At 44.8% G+C, this 19,323-nt stretch overlaps 1 protein-coding gene across 3 annotated transcripts in view; it reads left to right on the forward strand.

Moving 5' to 3' along the window:
- Positions 1-19,323, forward strand: part of CPNE8 (copine 8) — a 263,816-nt gene that overhangs the window by 143,192 nt on the left and 101,301 nt on the right. For 2 of the 3 annotated variants that reach the window (XM_034766921.1, XM_034766915.1), the window contains exons 12-13: positions 9,422-9,475; positions 18,534-18,595. In XM_034766921.1, the coding sequence (XP_034622812.1) occupies positions 9,422-9,475; positions 18,534-18,595 (116 nt within the window). Of the gene's footprint in view, positions 1-8,998; positions 9,058-9,421; positions 9,476-18,533; positions 18,596-19,323 lie in introns of those variants that run through there. The other variant, XM_034766928.1, reaches the window with a different exon arrangement.

Consider the following 19,323-nt stretch of genomic DNA (forward strand, 5'->3'; position numbering starts at 1 on the left):
ACACCACAACAGTGATTCATAAGTATACGAACAATAAGTAAACGTCCACCTCTCACTATCTTGGATAGTAATTCTTTGCCTCAGTTTCCCATCTTGCGGTGTGAAAGTCTAACAGATGAATGTCCCTTTAACACGCTATTCCCTTTGCTCTCTGCTGCACCCACTCTTGGTTGTCCATGGTCACCAGCATCTCAAAATCCAGGGATGCAGTCAGGTGGGTTTAATTCCTGCTCCTGGGAAGGAGGATTGATTGAGTGATACTCTGCAGCTGATCTCTGCTGGTACTGATCACTGTTGCTGCCTCTGCTTGCTAACATTGTTGCTGCCTTTGCTCGCCACTTCCTTTAGCTGCAATGCAGTGTTCTGAGGGTCCACTACTTAGCCCCCAGTACTTAATGATTTCAGCTTTTAGTAATTTCACTGGGTAGAGGGGAACCAGTGCTGCTTCCTCTGCATTACCTTTGACTGCAGTACTGTCCCCACACCAGGTCTAAGGCTTGTCCAGCTAAACCAACCTATCAGTGATTTCAGCTATAGTGATCACTGAGAAGAAACAAAGACTCCCAGTTGAGTCTGATCAGTTCTGTCTTTAAACACTGCAGGAGGAAGGTCAAATGGCAGCTAGGATTCTTTAAACAGAGTCTACACCATCAGGTAGGAGCACCTGTCCCCATCCATTCTGTCTTTCACTTATATTTGGCATCACTACCCCCCCGATCGCATAGCCTATTAGGTTAAATTTTAGCGTGACCCTCTCCCCCCCTTCAATAAGGATGTCTAGGGCAGTCCTGCCAGGAACACCCTCTTGCGGCAGGCCACCGCATGACAAGTGAATCTGGCTCAGTTTTCCTACTTCAGTTTTACGGGAAATAATCCGAAGAGTCTTTTGTGAGGGCAAATAGCCCTTGTGGGGTTAATTTATTACAACAGTTCTGTGCACATAAATCATAACAAAAGTCCCACAACCATAGTCCAGAATTCCCCACCATAGTCCCAATAGTGCATGCAACATACAGCCCTGGTGTTCCTCACCATGCTGCAGCTCTCTAGTGCAGCCCTCTCCTCTCCTTGAACTAGGACAGCCACCTCAGCCCTTCCAACTTGAATGCAACCCTGCTCTTCACAGTGGAAACCTCTACAGCCTCTCTGCTGTGAGTATCCTTGCCAGGGGATCATCCCTCACTCCCCCTGTCCCTCTCACAGTTCCTCAGGGTCCATCTTTCCAGGCCTGGAGACATCAGCAGGTAAGCAAAGCACATTCAAAAACATAATCCCAACTATACATACAAAGTGATGGTGTCTAAATTAGCTATTACCACTCAAAGAGATCTTGGAATCATTGTGAATAGTTCTCTGAAAACATCTGCTCTGTGTGAAGCAGCAGTACAATAACAAGCCAACAGTATGTTAGAAACCATTAGGAAAGGGACAGCTAATAAGACAGAAAATATTATGCTGCTACATCAATCCAGGGTACACCCACACCTGGCATACTTCATGGAGTTCCGGTCACCCCGTCTCAAAAGCCATATATTAGAATTGGAAAAAGTATAGAGAAGGACAACAAAAATTATTAGGGGCATAGAACAGCTTCCATATGAGGAGAGATTAAAAAGACTGGGACTCATCAGTTTAGAAAAGAGATGACTAAAGGGGGATTATGGTAGAGGTCTATAAAATCATGAATGGTGTGGAGAAAGTGAATAGGGAAGTATTATTTACCCTTTCACATAACACAAGAACCAAGGGGACTCAGTGAAATTAATAGGCAGTATGTTTAAAACAAACAAAAGGAAGTATTTCTTTACACAATGCACAATCAGCCTGTGTAACTTGTTGTTAAGGCATGTTGTGAAGGTCAAAAACATAACTGGGTTAAAAAAATAATTAGATAAGTTCATGGAGTATAGGTCTATCAGTAGCTAGTAGTCAGGATGGTCAGAAGTGCAACCGCCTGCTCTGAGTGTCCCTAAATCTGTGACTGCTAGAAGCTTAGATTGGATCACTCAATAAATTTCCCCGTTCTGTTAACTCCCTCTGAAGCATCTGGCACCAGCCACTGTGGGAAGACAGAAAACTGTGTTAGATGGACCATTGGTCTGATCAAGTATAGCTATTCTTATGTTCTTAAGCTCCTCCGTTGCTCCCCTGCCTTTAGTCCTCTCTGGTCCTTGGCTCTGACTATCCGGCTTAGAGTTAACAGGCAACTCCCTCTGCTTCTCTTCTTGCCTTCAGCCCTGGCTCTCTGGCTTGGGGACACCAGCCAGCAAACCCCTTTTGCTGCTTTCCTGCCTTCAGCTTCTCCCATGTCCCAAACGTATACAGTCTCATAGTCAATTCTTTCATTTTCCCAGAGAGGGCCTCTGCAGTATTCCCCAGAGACCTGTTCCAATCTCCTTACTGACTGTTACTGTCTTTCTTCAGGGACTTCCTCTAGTCCCCTGGTCTCTTGTAGCTCTCACCTGCCCTTCCTGACTAAGCCAGATTCACTGTTAGGTGAATAGACTATTTAAAGAATCAGGTAAAGAAATGGTGTTTCCCTAAATGTCCCTTAAAATAAAGTCCATCTGGATGGGGTAAGGGTAGCTTTAAAGCCACCTTTGTGTTGCCCAGATTTGGGCCAGAGCAGCCCCTTAACTCTAATTTACAGCAGCCTCCATTGAGCTGTGTTAAAAGCCAGAAACTTTGTAGCAATATCGAGATATCCTCTTCTGGGTCTGGCACAACTCCTACCTTTTTCCTGTGCCAGGAGAATTCTCTTGGCAATTTAAAGAAACTTTATAACCTATATACTCTATGAAGGGGAGAATAATCTTTACCTGATTCTTTAAATAGTCTGCTTAGCAATTATAACCAACACCTTGCCAAACAGATACACTGGGATTCCACAATGATGAACACAGCAAGATAAAAATTGTGGAGCTGGGTTCTCTTGTCACTGTTTTGAACCTACTAGCTGAAAGGAGAATTTTGAGAGTTTGAATGGGCCCCCACATTGTGGATATCCTTACCTCAGTGGATTTTTTTTCCCTCTTAGAATCATAGAATATTAGGGTTGGAAGAGACCTCAGGAGGTCATCTAATCCAATCCCCTGCTCAAAGCAGGACCAACACCAACTAAATCATCCCAGCCAGGGTTTTGTCAAGCCTGACCTTAAAAACCTCTAAGGATGGAGATTCCACCACCTCCTTAGGTAACCCATTCCAGTGCTTCACCACCCTCCTAGTGAAATAGTGTTTCCTAATATCCAACCTAAACCTCCCCCACTGCAACTTGAGACCGTTGCTCCTTGTTCTGTCAGTGGTCTTCATTCTTCATTTTAAACCACAGCCAAGAGTTCATGTAGTTTTCTAGGACAGTCAGGGTTGGCGGCTCTCAATGGTTAAGCAAATTGTGTTTTAATTGCAAGCATATCTGAAATTTGAGGGGGGGAAATGAATAAAATTTTAACCAGCATGCATTCCCTTGTCTTTTATATCACAGTGGTCCTATATTGCACAAAGAATATAATAGGACATTGGCTTTATACAATGTACATTTTAATAGCTCTACCATGATTTCAAATATGAATATTTTAATTCCTCGTCATTCACAAAACATCTGTGGGTAGTGTATAGTAAAACTTGGCAGTAAGCCATATGGATTCCTCTTTCATAGTTGTCTGGGAGATTAGTTGATAAATATCATTGATAAAATGTCTTTGCTTCCACTTCCAGTGTGTTCATAGTGAAACTGACTTAGCTATACAGATGGCTTTCAGCAGACATTCAAAGGGGAAGTGTTTTTGGTTGGTAGTGGGTTTTTTATGTGGCTGGCAAGATTTTTATTATAGGGGCTACTTTCCATTACAACACTCTTTTCAGTTGTGTACAACTTTGCCAAACTTTAACTTTGGGCTGAAATCATTCATATTGGGTGTCTTCCTCATGTTGAATTTATTTGGAAAATATTCTGCAAAAATGGTTTAGCCATTTCTCAGAACAAGATGAGGGAAAAATACATTGTTTTGTTCCTATTAACAAAATTCCTATTAACAAAATTTAATTGAGACACTCTAGATTTGAAAAAGTGATTTGAAATTTGGCAGCGGGATGGATCACCCAAATGCCGGGGATGTGCCTATTGGCATCCCCGTGAGAAGCCATCCAACTTTGGCCAAGTTATGAACCTCTGAAAATCTCCGTTCACAGATGCTCAGTAAAACCTGTAAAAGTTTGATGGCTTAGTTTGCTAAATATTCCTCGTGTACTGAGCATGCTTCACCATCATGCTGCTCCTGTGTGCTGGCCAAATTCTGCATAAGTGCCATCGTGACTGAGCATGCACCGTTCCAAGGCTATAGGCACTGAGCATGACTTTCCTTGCACTTGCCCCTCCCAGCAGCTAGGAGCTGCTCTGGTACCAATCACAGGAACTGAGAGCAAGAAACGTCTCCTGTGCTCTCAGTGCTCCCACTGCTGAACAGGTAATATGGAGAAGGAGGAGGAAATAGCTTGCCAGGGATGCAGAAGGGTAAGGAGCTAGCAGGGTCAGCCTTAGGGAAAATAGAACTGTGGACGAACTTGTATTTTGGTGTCCCTGTTGGTGTGGCACCCCCCATTGCCCGTGGCCCCCATGGACTCCTCACCACCCCAGAACCTCGCTGCTTCTCCCCAGTGCTTAATTTTTATTGAAAGAGATGCCAGAGCACAGCCCCAACAAAAATTAAGCACTGGCTGGGCAGCCGGAGAGTGGCAGCTGTTGGCTGGGCTCTGAGCTCTGAAGGCATTGCCACTGCCAGCAGCAGCTGAGAAGTAAGGGTGGAATGGTATATAATGTATTACCACCTTACTTTATGCTGCTGCTGGTGGCAGCACTGCCTTCAGAGCTCGGTGCCCGGCCAGCAGCCACTGCTCTCAGGGCATCAAGTTCTGAAGGCAAAAAAACCAGAGAACCGCTAAATTACAAGAAATTTGTCGTACTGTCACATCACATGATTGGGGGGGGCGGAAATTCAACTTCAAAACACTATACAGAACAACAGATCTTTCTGTACATCGTAAAAGATGCTGCTTCTTCGAGCTTGTCTTTTATATCTGCTGTATCCGGCTAGTTTAATAGAATGCCATGGGAAAGGATCATTTATAGATTTGCTTTCCTTCTTGCTGGTCTGTTACTGCAGAGTTAATATTTTCAAACAAACAAACAAACAAGATAAATATCTTTGACCCGTTTTGTTTTTGTATTTGTATTTTTTTTTAAAGTAGGGGGTAAGTAATCTAAAACATATAAATACACTCTTTCCCACATTCTAGTAAAGAAGGATGGACACTGCATCATCTACTACAGGAATTTCCACTATCCACAGCTGTGGAATTGGAGTTGCAAGAGGATTAAGTCTTAAAAAAAACATTCACAATAGCCAGTCAAAAAGAACACGGAACACACAGTGTTTGCTTCTCCAGTATAGTATAGTATAGTACACCTCTACCCTGATCTAATACGACCCGATATAACAGGAATTCGGATATAACGCGGTAAAGCAGCGCTCCGGGGGGGGGGGGGGGGGCCTGCTGTGCGCTTCGGCGGATCAAAACAAATTCGATATAATGTGGTTTCACCTATAACACGGTAAGATTTTTTTGGCTCCTGAGGACAGCATTATATCGGAGTAGAGGTGAGTGAGTGTGTATATATCTCACACACACACACACACACACACACACACACACACACACACTATAGAAGTGTAGAATTTAACAACCACTTAGCAACTTCTGTGTTAGCTAAAAAATAAATAATAAGCAATAATTAAATATATTATTATTTAAGCAATAATAAAAATATATATAAAGTGCAAAAACTACAGCATAAGGGGTATAAATTTTGGACTTGGACATACATTGTCTGCTAATAAACAGTCTAGAAAAATGATAATTTGATTAGGCTAGTCAATATTGCAAAAGTTGATTCCACTGCTTATTCTGAAGAAATTATCTTTATTAGGAAGTGATTTGTAGGCAAATTCCTCCTATACAAACCCATACATTCGGGCTTTAACAACGTTATACATCTGCAGTGTCTGTCTCCGAATCGGCAAGAAAACATGCTTTATCTCTCACAACATGTGCTATATATAGCCAACCGGAGTCTGGCATAGGTGATTTTACTTCAGGATACAAAAACTGTATGGTAGAACATAGAATCGTTCTTTATTCTTCCTGGCAGCAGCAAAACATTAAAATGTTTACAGACAAATCAACACAGATATAGTGCTGTTCCAAACTCTGAGCTGTTGAGTTACAGCAGGAGCTGGGAACAGATCCTGCATCCTTCATGAGTTCAGTGGGATTAAGTGTATGAGTAAGGACTCGTTGCACCATAAGGGTTTCAGAATCAAATATTTGGGAAGGAGAGACTCCAGGCAGACAGGGGTGATGGATTCAGTGCAGAGAAGTTGAGAGATGATAGTCACTGGTAAAATAGTGTGTGATTTCAGGCATCTAATCTGAGATGTATGTCTGAAAATATTTGTAAACTATACAATAACAATAATAATGAATAACCCCTTCTCCCCTAACTACTCTTGTGCCCCTTCTCCTCTAATCCCTGCACTCCCTTCCTGAGCCCCAATCCTTGCACTGTGCCCCTTTCTTCTCAACCACCTTCTGCACCTCCTAACCCCTGTACTCTCCTCCTGTGCCCCTTCTCCCCTAAGCCCTGCACTCCGCTCCTGTGTCCATGTGGGGCAGCTGACATGGATGCACAGAGAAGCTGGCATTGCTGCTTGCTTTTCTTCTTGAATGCTGCTCCTCTGTGGCCCCCACAGAAAAAAAAACAGTGGGTGCTCAGCACCCTCCGGCAGCCCTGTAGATCAGCTCCTCCTCCTCAGCCCTCCTGCCCGGTGGTGGGCACTCTGTCAGCTCCTCCCCCTCCCTCCCAGTACCTCCTGACTGCCGTGATCAGCTGTTTAGCCCTTGTGTCTCCTCTGCAAGTTTGCAACACTCTGCAGAGTGCCCCCTGACCACAGCACCCTGGGCAGTCGTCCATAGGGCCCACCCCTAAAGACAGACCTAGGAGCTGGGCCTGGAGTTGATGAGCCAGGAGACTGTGACATTGGGATGGGAGTGGAGAGGACTGGGGTAAAGAGAATAGTGGGGTAGGGAAATGTGAGACCTGGGCATGATTTGCATAAGTGTGGAAATTCTCAGCTGCAACTGAAGTCACTCAGATCTGTGCACTGAACAAACAGTACTGTAAATACTATGAAAAATCAGACCAAAGGTATCTCAAATTGGGTGCCCAAAATTAATGTACACTTTTGACATTCATGTGTCTCTGCGTCCATTCCCCATCTGTAAAATGTGAATGATAATACTACCTTACATAGCAAGGGTCTTGTGGAGATAAAATCATTAACATTTTGGAAGCACTCAGACATTTGTGATGAGTGCCAAAGAAAAGCCCATTGAGGAAGTTAACACCTATGGTTTTGGAGCAAGGTTGAATGGAGTGCAGTAAATAAGACATGGCCCACACATTGAATTGTGAGGATAAGAAGAACTATTGAATAGCAGATCATTCTGTAGGTACCATCCATCCTGAGTGCTGAATGAGCATTATGATATAGTCTATAATTACTGTATGTGATTTAAATTAATGTAAAGACTGTATCATATTGCTTACACAGGCAACTTTAATTCTGGCATTTCCTACCTTAGAGTGCTTGACTTTGCAACCTTAATGGTGTTTTAAAATGTAGTTTTTTAAATACGTAGTTTATAGATGGTATTTGCTTCTGGTTTCATACATGTTAAACTATAACTGCAGCATATACCTATGCCAGTGGTCCCCAACCTTTTTCGTCTGGTGGGTACCAGACAAGCCACCATGGCCGGCGGACAAGCACCCACCGAGAAGCGGCAACATCAATAGGCATCGCTGCCAAAATGCCGCCGACAAGCAGCGTCATCCAGAGGCATTGCCGCCAAAATGCCGGCAGCAGCGACGGCTCTGGATGACGCTGCTTGTCGACGGCATTTCGGCGGATGCTCGTCCGCCGGCCAGTACGTGGGCGCACATAGATGCCCTGGCGGGCGGCATGGCACTTGCAGGCACCACGTTGGGGACCACTGCCCTATGCTTTATGCCACATTATACAAATATTGTGATCTAGTTTGGTGGTTCTGTTATATAAAACCAAGGGAAAGACTATGCCAAATCCTGAAATTTTTATTCAAGCAAACAAATTTGTTTGGTTTATTTTAATGCAAAGGTGATAATTTTGTGTTAATTCTTATTTTAACTAAACCAGTTTACCCATTCTTTGAAGGTTGCAAGTCCCTGTTGGGCATTTGCTCACATCCATGAAAGACAACAGTTTGACTCATTAATAGTCCTCCAATTGACAGTCATTTTTAGAAGTGTGTAGAATAGTATACATACTTCCTCATTTTACTGTGACTGGTTCTACCAGTACTATTAAGCTATCACTTACTTGAACACTAGATTCACCTAACAAATGAGCAGTAGCTTTTCTGAGTGAGCTGACTGGGTGAGATCAAAAGAACTCTGGAAGTAAGGCTATTACTGCATGTATTACTTTGTTTCAGAGCATTTTCTAATATATCTGAATTTCTCAAGTTTCAAGCAATAGATTTTTTTTCTGTTATGAAAATTCACATTGTGAAATTTCAAAAGATTTTGCAAAAGTGTAAATCATGGTGCTCAAGCCTGAAAAATAGAATCTTAAAAAATGCTTCTAGAATGCCTTCATGTTCTTACTGTAGCAACGAGGCAGTAACCCTGTAAATTTTCAACTGGGCTAAAGGCTAACTTATCTGCTTAGGCAAACAGTTCATGCCCACATTTTCTGAGAGTACAAATCACTGTGGGCATCAAGTTTTAGTAGTCACATGTCTGTCCTTTGGCATTCATGATTAGGTAAACTTGAAAATACTAAGATTTGCATGTACAATTCATTGAGGGAGCATGAATTACAATTGCATCTTTTTGCAGAAGCAAATTGCTTCTACAAGTGGGAAATTTGGACTTTGCAGGTCCCCTTTATGTAAAAGGTAAACTGAAACTGTAGTAATATGCTGGGTACTAGAGTTGGGCAAGAAATGGAAGTAAAAATTCACAAAACAATGCAGGGTTTTTTTTCTATTTTTTGTCAAAAATCTTGTTACAGTATGTGCAAGCTCTTCTGGCTCTGTTCATCAGCAACAGTGTAGTCTTCTCTTACCAATTGCAAGTGACCTGTTGTGAGTCATTGTGAAGTATCTGATAAGACTTCCTGAATATCAGTTCATAAGTGTAACTATTAATGTGTCATATTCCTAAAGAATACTACTTTGTACCTTAAGAGTATCTTAAGAATTTTCACTATGTCAACTGCATAATGAATGATGCATCTGTAATATTTATCTGCCCTTCTAGGTAATAAATCCAAAGAAAAAAGGAAAAAAGAAAAAGTATATTAATTCTGGAACAGTAAGTAGATACTTTTTATATTGACTGATGCTTTCCTTTTCCGTCTGACTTCTTGAAATAAAGTGTCTTCAAACTAGTTTGACAGTGTTAAAGAAATACTTTGAAGAATGGAAGAGTAAAGTATTTACTATAACTCAGTTTTTCTACTTTCCCCTCTTTTCTGTGGTTAAATGAGTATCTCGTGAAAGCTTTATCCAAAACGCAATTTTGGGTTCCCTGTGAGTTTAGAATTGCTGGAGGCAGTGTTGATTTTTATCTGTAATACATGTTGACTTTTAGAATGCATTAAAATGTTTTTCTTAGTTATTCAGATAGCATACAGAGACATGAACAAATAAAGGATGATAGATTGTGTCCTTAGTGCTTACGAAAGTATTTATTCTTTAGTCTCTTAATTTTTGGCAGAATTAGATTTAAGAAATGCTCTGACTGTAATTTGCAAGAGTGCTAATGTTTTTTAATCATTGAGGTACTAACAACCAGTAATAATGTGAAGTATTTGGTAAAAATGCAAGAGCCTTTTTATTCTCAGATATATTAGTTTGATCCACTGTAATAACTGCAGTGCTGATTTTAATATTCTGGCATCCAGGAGAATCAAAACATAATTTAATACAAGACCAGAATAAATCTAAATCTACAAGAATTTGTATTTCAGAAAGTCAGACTAAATACAGATGAGGGCTGGTTCTGCTAAAACATATATGCTTAATTTTACTCATGTGAGCAGTCTGACTGAATTCAGTGGGACTTCCATATACAGGATTGCAGCCTGGAAGTGGAAAATGATTATTCCTTTATGTATTTTTCTGTTCAAAAATGGGGCAAGTGCCATTGTCTTTTCCATAAACGTATGGAAGAAGATCCAGAATAGAAGAAACTTTATTTATATTTATCAAAGGGGTAGCCGTGTTAGTCTGGATCTGTAAAAGCAGCAAAGAGTCCTGTGGCACCTTATAGACTAACAGACGTATTGGAGCATGAGCTTTCCTGGGTGAATACCAACTTCTCCCATGAATCTGAAGAAGTGGGTATTCATCCACGAAAGCTCATGCTCCAATATGTCTGTTAGTCTATAAGGTGACACAGGACTTTATTTATATGGTAATTTGATGGTAAGATCTTATTGAAGGAGTGAGTGATTTTCTTTCATGTTAGTATATTGCCAGTGGTAGATTTTAATATGTTAGAACAAAGTAGTAGTATACTGCATCAGTGTGTTGGCATGATGTCCGTGTGAGTGCTCCGCTTTAGGTGTTGAGCGCCCCTGCGCTTGTAATCAGAGATTTGTGGTAGCAGTGCCTGGTTGGGTCGCATATGCACATCTCGTGCTGCCTCAGGTGGCTAACTGGTGCTGTGCAACCAACTACCCCTCAGTTCCTTCTCTACCGCCCTTGGCTACGAGTCGGAGCATTCAGCAGCTCCTCAGCGCTTAGCATAGTATACACCAGTTAGTTCTAGTTTTGTTATAGATAGTTAACTCCTTTTGTTTCCTTATCCCTGTTATTTTAAAAAAAACAAAACCCACCCTTATTTGTTTCGTGAACAGAAATAGGTTTTTGTTGAACCGTTACTCCTGGTTCTCCCCTCGGGCATGACCGGTTCTCCAGGCTTTAAACACTGCCTCACCTGTAGCCTCACCTGTAGGCTATCGATCCCAGCGTCGGACACGTGCCTCAAAAGTGCCCTCATTGTCATACACTGACAGCTCAGACCGGGAAAGCCAGAGACTTGCAGCTTAAACTGCTGTTCTTGGAGCAGTCTCTCCGGACAGCATCTGAACCAGAAACACACACCCCTGAGACACAGTTCACCGACTGCAGCCTCTGACAGGCTCTTCTTTGTCTGTGACTCATGTGACAGACCACCCGGATAAAAAGGTGGCTAAGAAGCGAATGCTGTCCTCACCGACTCAGGAACTGACCAAGAAATAGCGTTCCCCAAACCAAGAGACCTCGTTGGTACTGGCAGGCTCCACAGCCGAGATAGCGGGAACCTCTGGTACCATGGATACCGCGAGAGCTAAAGACTCCAAGAGAGCTAGCTCCAATGCAGGCACCCAGGGGAAACTGAAACCCCATGCCTCCGCAACAGCAGAGCCATCCTGACACTCAGCACTGGGCACATGAAAACAACTGCGGCCTATGCTGCCACCTCCTGTCAGCATTGCGCAATTGACAGTTGCACCCATAGAGACAACAGCTCCACAGCAGCCAGTAACCACTATTACCACATCAACGGCACCAAGGCTGTCGACATCACAACAATTCTTACTTCCCAGAGACCTTAGGGTGTCCTCAACACCTGACTCTCTCCCATTCTTGGCACCGAGATTACAACAGCACTCTCAGTACTGAGCCGTCCCACCACTACACCGACTACTGCTCCCCCATTTTTGAGCAATGAGGAGGACGAGGAAGAGACATATTCCTCGCATCACTCTTCCCCCGCCTGCAAAACAATCAAACCGGTCCTACCACAAAAGGGGTACTATACAGGGGCCAAAGAACAGCAGTAGTATGGGCACCCATGTGTGGCACCTAGTCCCTTCCCTCCACACTGGCAGTATTGGGCCCCCTGGATGGCATATCCCCCTCACCACCTCAAACCTCTAGCCCACACAGGGAGGGTACACGGCAGTCACCTGTGCCGTCAGTTCCAGCACCATCTGAACCCCCTGATGAGATGACAGAAGAACAGGAAGAAATCTCTGACCAGGAGGTCAAAGCAACAGCCCATTTTTTTTTCATCGTTCCCGGATGACACCATCATGCCCCCTCCTCCCAACGTGGGGAATGACTTTATACATTTCCAGGATCTCTATAAGAGAGTTGCAGATTCCCTTGATATTTCACTGTGGGAAGTGCAGGAGACATGACATAAACTTGTTGACATCCTGCAAACATCAGCATCATCTAAAATCGCTTTACCCATGAATGATGCAATCATGGAACCTGTCAAACACATCTGGCAGGCCTCTGCAACAATCGTTCCAACCTAGAGAAGGTCCAACAGGAAATATTATGTTCCTGCAACACGGGGGGTTACAGATGCTCCGCACAACTTATTCCCCACGAAGGCACAGTATAAACAAATGCCTCACAATGCGAAGCAAAGTAAAAGACTCGCTATCCTGGTGGACACAACCACATAACGTGTGCCTAGGAGTGCCTTTCACCCAATCCCCCCCCCCCCCCGCCCACACACACACACATTGACTGTTACGATGGATGCGTCCCTCATAGGTTGGGGAGCACATCTGAACTTGCACTCTGCTCAGGGCCATTGGTCCCCAAAAGAAGCCCGACTGCACATAAATCTACTAGAACTAAGAGCCATTCACAATGTATGTGCAAATTTCCTACCCCGATCAGAAACAAAACCATATAAATTCTCACAGACAATTTAGCATGCATGTTCTACGACAGGGGTCGGCAACGTTCGGCACGCGGCTCGCCAGGGTAAGCACCCTAGCGGGCCAGGACAGTTTATTTACCTGCTGACGCGGCAGGTTCGGCCGATCGCAGCCCCCACTCGCCGCGGTTCGCCGTCCTGGGTCAATGGGGGCAGCGGGAAGCGGCGCGGGCAGAGGGATGTGCTGGCCGTGGCTTCCTGCCGCCCCCATTGGCCCGGGACGGCAAACTGCAGCGAGTGGGGGCCGCGATCAGCCAAACCTGCCACGTCAGCAGGTAAATAAACTGTCCTGGCCCGCTAGGGTGCTTACCCTGGCGAGCCGCGTGCCGAACGTTGCCGACCCCTGTTCTACGTAAACAAACAAGGGGTTGCCCGCTCACTCCCTGTGTGCAGAGGCCATGTGAATGGCACTGGTGCATCCTGCACAACGTCCACATTGTAACAGCCTCCCTGCCCAGATATCAAAACACTACAGCAGATGCACTCAGCAGGAACTTTTTCTCAGGACCACAAGTGGGAACTCGACACCAGGTTTCTCCACAACATATTCAAACAGTGGAGATTCCCCACAGTAGACCTCTTCACAACAGAGCACAATACCAAATGCCCACTGTTTTGCTCCAGGGACGGAATGGGCCTTTACTCCTTGGGAGACGCCTTTCTTATCAAATGGGACACGCCTCTTCTATATGCCTTCCCCCACATTCCCCTAATAAGACAAATGCTTCACAAGATCAAAGAGGACAAAGCCACAGTAATACTGATAGTCCCCAAATGGCCTAATCAAACATGGTTCCCCTACATTCTCAGAATGTCAGCATGCAGACCTCTCACCCTTTCCCTCCTACCTCGTTTCCTGTCCCAAGAACCAGGACGAATCCTGCTCCTTTGTTTTCCCCAAAACATGTGCAGTGTATATTGTAAAAGGGGTTAAAAAAAAATGCAAACATACCATGCTACTTATTTAAAATCCTATAAGGGCTCCAAAAAAAGCCACAATAGGTTGTGTTTTCGTTTTCAAATCACTGTGTGTTTTAAAAGCAAAAGTTAAAAGTAATCAAAACTCTGGTAAAAGTTAATTGTGTCCCTTTTAAAACAAAGTCTCTAAGGGTATGTCTACACTAAGAGAGTAGTTCGATTTTACTTAAAGCGAATTTGTGGAACCGATATTACAAAGTCGAACGTGTGTATCCACACTAAGGACAGTAATTCGACTTTGTGAGTCCATACTAACGGGGCAAGCGTCGACATTGGAAGTGGTGCACTAGGGGTAGCTATCCCACTGTTCCCGCAGTCCCCGTCGCCCATTGGAATTCTGGGTCGAGCCCCCAATGCCTGCTGGGGCAAAAAAATGTGTCGAGGGTGGTTTTAGGTAACTGTCGTCATCCAACCCTCACTCCCGCCCTCCCTCCGTGAAAGCGTCGGCGGGCAATCAGTTCGCGCACTTTTCTGGTGATTGACAGTGCGGACGCCACAGCACCGCGAGCATGGAGCCCGCTGCAATCATCGCTGCAGTTATGGCGGTTGTCAACACCTTGCGCCTTATCATGCACCTTTTTTCAGAGGCAGATGCTGAGAAATCGGGTGAGGAGGCTACAGCAGCGCGGTGAGGACATTAAGGCTGAGAGGGGCACAGACCTCTCACAAAGACGGGACCCCGCGCTGTGGACATCATGGTGGCAATGGGTCATGTTGATGCTGTGGAATGGCAATTCTGGTCCCGGGAAGCAAGCACGGACTGTAGGACTGCATAGTGCTGCAGGCCTGGGATGAATCACAGTGGCTGCGAAACTTTCGGATGCATAAGGGAACTTTTCTGGAACTTGGTGAGTTGCTGTCCCCTGCCCTGAAGCGCAAGGACACCCGGATGCGAGCAGCCCTGACTGTCCAGAAGCGAGTGGCCACAGCCCTCTTGAAGCTTGCAACGCCAGACAGCTACTGGTCAGTCGCCAATCAATTTGGAGTGGGCAAATCTACCGTGAGGGTTGCTGTGATGCAAGTAGCCAACGCAGTCGTTGAGCTACTGCTCTCAAAGGTGACCCTGGGAAATGTGCAGGTGATCATAGATGGCTTCGCTGTGATGGGATTCCCAAACTGCGGTGGGGCTATAGATGGAACTCACATCCCTATCCTGGGACTGGAGCACCAGGCCAGCCGGTACATTAACCGAAAGGGCTACTTTTCAATGGTGCTGCAAGCACTGGGTGGACCATAGGGGACATTTTACCAACATCAACGTCGGATGGCCGGGCAAGGTTCATGACGCTCATGTTTTCAGGAACTCTGGTCTGTTTAGACGGCTGCAGGAAGGTATTTACTTCCCAGACCACAAAATAACGGTTGGGGATGTGGAGATGCCTATAGTCATCCTCGGGGACCCAGCCTACCCGCTAATGCCCTGGCTCATGAAGCACTATACAGGCGCCCTGGACAGTGAAAAAGAACTCTTCAACTACCGGCTGAGCAAGTGCAGAATGGTGGTGGAGTGTGCTTTTGGACGTCTGAAGGGGAGATGGAGAAGCTTACTGACTCACTCTGATCTCAGCGAAACCAATATCCCCATTGTTATTGCAACTTGCTGTGTGCTCCACAATCTCTGTGAGAGCAAGGGGGAGACGTTTATGGTGGGGTGGGAGGTTGAGGCAAATCGCCTGGCTGCTGATTACGCCTTACCAGACACCCGGACGATTAGAAGAGCCCAGCAGGACGTGCTGTGCATCCGGGAAGCTTTGAAAGCTAGGTTCCAGAGTGAGCAGGATAACCTGTGACTATTAAGTTTGTTTAAAGAGAAGCTGAACCTGCCCCCGTTTCTTTACCCAGTTAATGTTGACTATCCTCTCCAGTTACCCACCACCTTCCCCCCCTTCCAACACATCTTTAAAAATAAAATAAATGAAACTTTGTTTGTTAACACCGTTTTCTTTATTAAGGATTTCGCGGTAAGCGGTTGAAACTGGGACGCAGACTGTGGTGGGGAGCGGGTGTAGTGATGGAAAGGACGCTTCTAAACTCAAGGAATGACAGGCTCCTGCTCCTTGGGCGGTCCGCAGTGGTGGACTGGTTGTTTCAACGGAGCCTGCCACCCCTCCTTTTGGGGGCTATGTGACTTTGTGGCGGGGGAGGGCGGTTACAGATCCCCTGCTGAGTGGCTCTGTCATCCAGGCTAAGGACCGCTGCATAAGATCTGCAACTGCCCTCCCCCGCCACAAACTCACATAGCCCCCCCCACCCCCCCCAGAACATGAAAACCACCTCCCAGACTGACCAGTGTGCATAGTGACTACAATGTGTGTGTGACCTTCGCTGAACTGTCCCCGTGTCTGTACCCTGGTAAAGGTGACTGTGGTCTCCAATTACCAACCCCTTTCCCCCCCTTCAAACACACTGTCTCTAAAAGAATATGACGGAAACAGTAATTAACAGAAACGTATTTTTTATTAAGAACGACACAGTTAGGGGATGAAACTGGGACGGGGGCTTGGGTGAGGTGCATTTGGAGGGAAGGAAAGGACATATCAGATCTTTGGGAATGAGAGCCTTCTGCAATTTGAGCAGTCTGCAGGGGTGGAGTGACTGTTTTCGCGGCCCCTGACGCTTCTCCTTCTTAGGACTTTGGGTGAGGGGGCGATGGGACTTTGTGGCGGGGGAGGGCGGTTAGAGATAGAATGCAGGGGGGCTCTGTCCTCCTGCCTCCGGTCCTGCAGAACATCTACAAGCCGCCTGAGCGTGTCTGTTTGCTCCCTCATTAGTCCAAGCAGCATTTGAGTCGCCTGCTGGTCTTCCTGCCGCCACCTGTCCTCCCTTTCATTGTGTGATCGCTGGTATTGCGACATGTTCTCCCTCCACTGGGTCTGCTGTGTCGCCTCAGCTCGGGAACAGACCATAAGTTCTGAGAACATTTTGTCCCATGTCCTCTTCTTTCGCCGCCTGATCTGCGCCAGCCTCTGGGAGGGGGATGCCGGGGTAGCTCGGGAGATGCTCGCAGCTGTGGGATGGGAAAAAGGAAGTGAATGCCTCAAAAAGATATATTTTTGCAAACAATGAATATAGTCTTTCTCTGTGAACAAGACCATGCACAGTACCTGTCACATGTGCACTCAGTACAAGGTTGAATTTTCTGTCTTCACCCTGAGTGCCTGGGGTCTTGCTGTACAGATCACACAAGCGGGGCCGGACACCGGAATTCTGCTAGCAGGCGGCCATGGTAAGCCGTAGACTTTTGGCTGCTTAAAGCTTAATTTACAGCAGTGCCTTCCTTTCACGTTCCAAGCAATGCTCCTAGCGTTGGACAGTTCCTGCTGCCGGCGATCCAGCCGGCATGAACTCTGCCCCTGTCCCACCCCCGTCGCGGCTGTCCCCGGGAAAGCTCCCTGCATGCTGCCGGCGAACCGCTCAGCAGGAACGGTTCGCCTCCCAACCTCCACCACATGGCTGGGCTTGGGAAAGATCCCTGCACGCTGCTGGTGAACCGCTCAGCATGAACGGATCGCCTCCCCGCCCCCACCGCGTGGCTGTAAACTGCCGGTTACAGTTATTTAAAGGAACAGGCAATCAGTCCCCATACTAAAATTCCCCTAATTCAAAGCAGGTCACCATGAGTGATATCACTCTGATGAGGATTACGGAGGCAGAGAAAGACCGCATGCTGCATGAATGCCAGCAAACACCAGGGCTGTATGCCGCCATGCTTTGCCAGGCAATGACACCGGAGTACCTGCTGCTAACCTGGCACGGAAAAGTTTCCTACCATGGAGGAGGCAATAAGGCTCTCCCTAGCTCAAGCTGCTAATGGGGCCCAAGCCACAATGTGGCAAAAGGCTTAAAAAAAAAAAAAAAAAAAAAAAAAGTGCTTAAAAATAATGTATATCCAAATAGACACAGCAGGGTCATAGCAAAATACCTGGTGGGTGGCCCCAAACCTCCCCTAAAGCGCATAAAAACAAACCCTGTTCCTCATGTGGTGGCCTAAAGCAAAATAAAAAGCCTTTTAACAAGCAATAATCCTTAAACGCAATATTATTGTTGTAGCTTACAAGAAGTAAGTAGTCTGTTGGTCACAAACCTTTTGTGCACAAACAATTTATCACTCACAATATTACTTAAAATGACTGATAATGGAGCAACATGATTTAATAATTGACAGAAGGGCCATAAATATGATAATGTTCAATGGGAGTATAAATTGAAATTTGCACATTGCCTTTAAAAAAATCACTCTTTCAAAAGACTGACATGCAACATATACAGATAATTTAATGTAGCTCTTTAAATGAAGTTGAAGTGTTCACATAAAAGATAAGCTAGTCTTAGCATCTGACATTCCTCTATAGCATGCAATGACCCGCGCCGCACTTGTTTTCTACCCCACATGCAGTAAAGTTTCCTTGAAATTTTCTCTTGCCTCCCTGCATCCTTCACTTAGTCTAGAATAATACAAAGTCATTTAAAACTCTTTTTAGATTTCCAGGCTTGTCCCATGCCTTCCAAAAGGGATTTATGAATTGCTTATCTTTCTTCCCTAATATTGTAGGAAATGATACCATAAATATAAGCCTTGAAAATATTGTACATTAATTTTCTACTTGTACTATATTTGATTTGAGGAATGACCATGCTTGCCTGATTCTGTTTTACTTGCTTTCAGGTAACATTGCTTTCCTTCCTAATTGAAACAGAAGTTTCATTCCTCGACTATATTAAAGGCGGGTAAGTGATCCCTGCAAACTTTTCTTGTTTTCCTGTTTTCATTATAATTCACTAATAACCTGTTTACATTCTTGATAAGTGATAGTTCTAAATATCCATAAGAATTGCTTTACTTTTTTCATTTTAGGGAGTATTGATAAAAGAACTTTTTTTTATGTAGTTAGGTATTTGTTTTGTTTTGGTATGGTTTTGTTTTGTTTATTAAATGTGCTTATATCTGTGTTTGTATTCACGAAGTCAATGCTGAATAAGTGTACTTTCCACTTGGAGTAGAAGGTGGTAAGGTTCGTGATGGTTCCTAGTTTCTGTGGATGTTCATTCCACAGCCTCGGGGCTGGCCCTCACAAAGGGCTGGCAGAAAGGGCTATCTCAGACACACACGAGTTCCATTGTACCAGAAGAGTAGAGTTGTTGATCATGGTCCTCACCCTGGAGTTTTAGGCAATCTTTTAGGTATCCCAGAATTAGACCATTGAAGTAGCTTGCTTATTAACTAATTTGAGAATGGATTAAAGGTATAGTCCTATGTAAAATGCATTGCAGTGGTCCAATGTCGAGGTGACAAAGGCATGGATAACCATGGTGAGGTCAACATTAAAAAGGCCAAATAAATAATGAGATGCACTTAACAAAAATTGAGCGTTAGGAGCAATTTAAGATACTACAAAACATTCTTTCTCCTCCCTCCCCTCGCTCCCAACATTAGAACTAATTCTCACTGTCTCATT

This window comes from Trachemys scripta, chromosome 1, assembly GCF_013100865.1.
Source record: "Trachemys scripta elegans isolate TJP31775 chromosome 1, CAS_Tse_1.0, whole genome shotgun sequence".
NCBI lineage: Eukaryota > Metazoa > Chordata > Testudines > Emydidae > Trachemys > Trachemys scripta.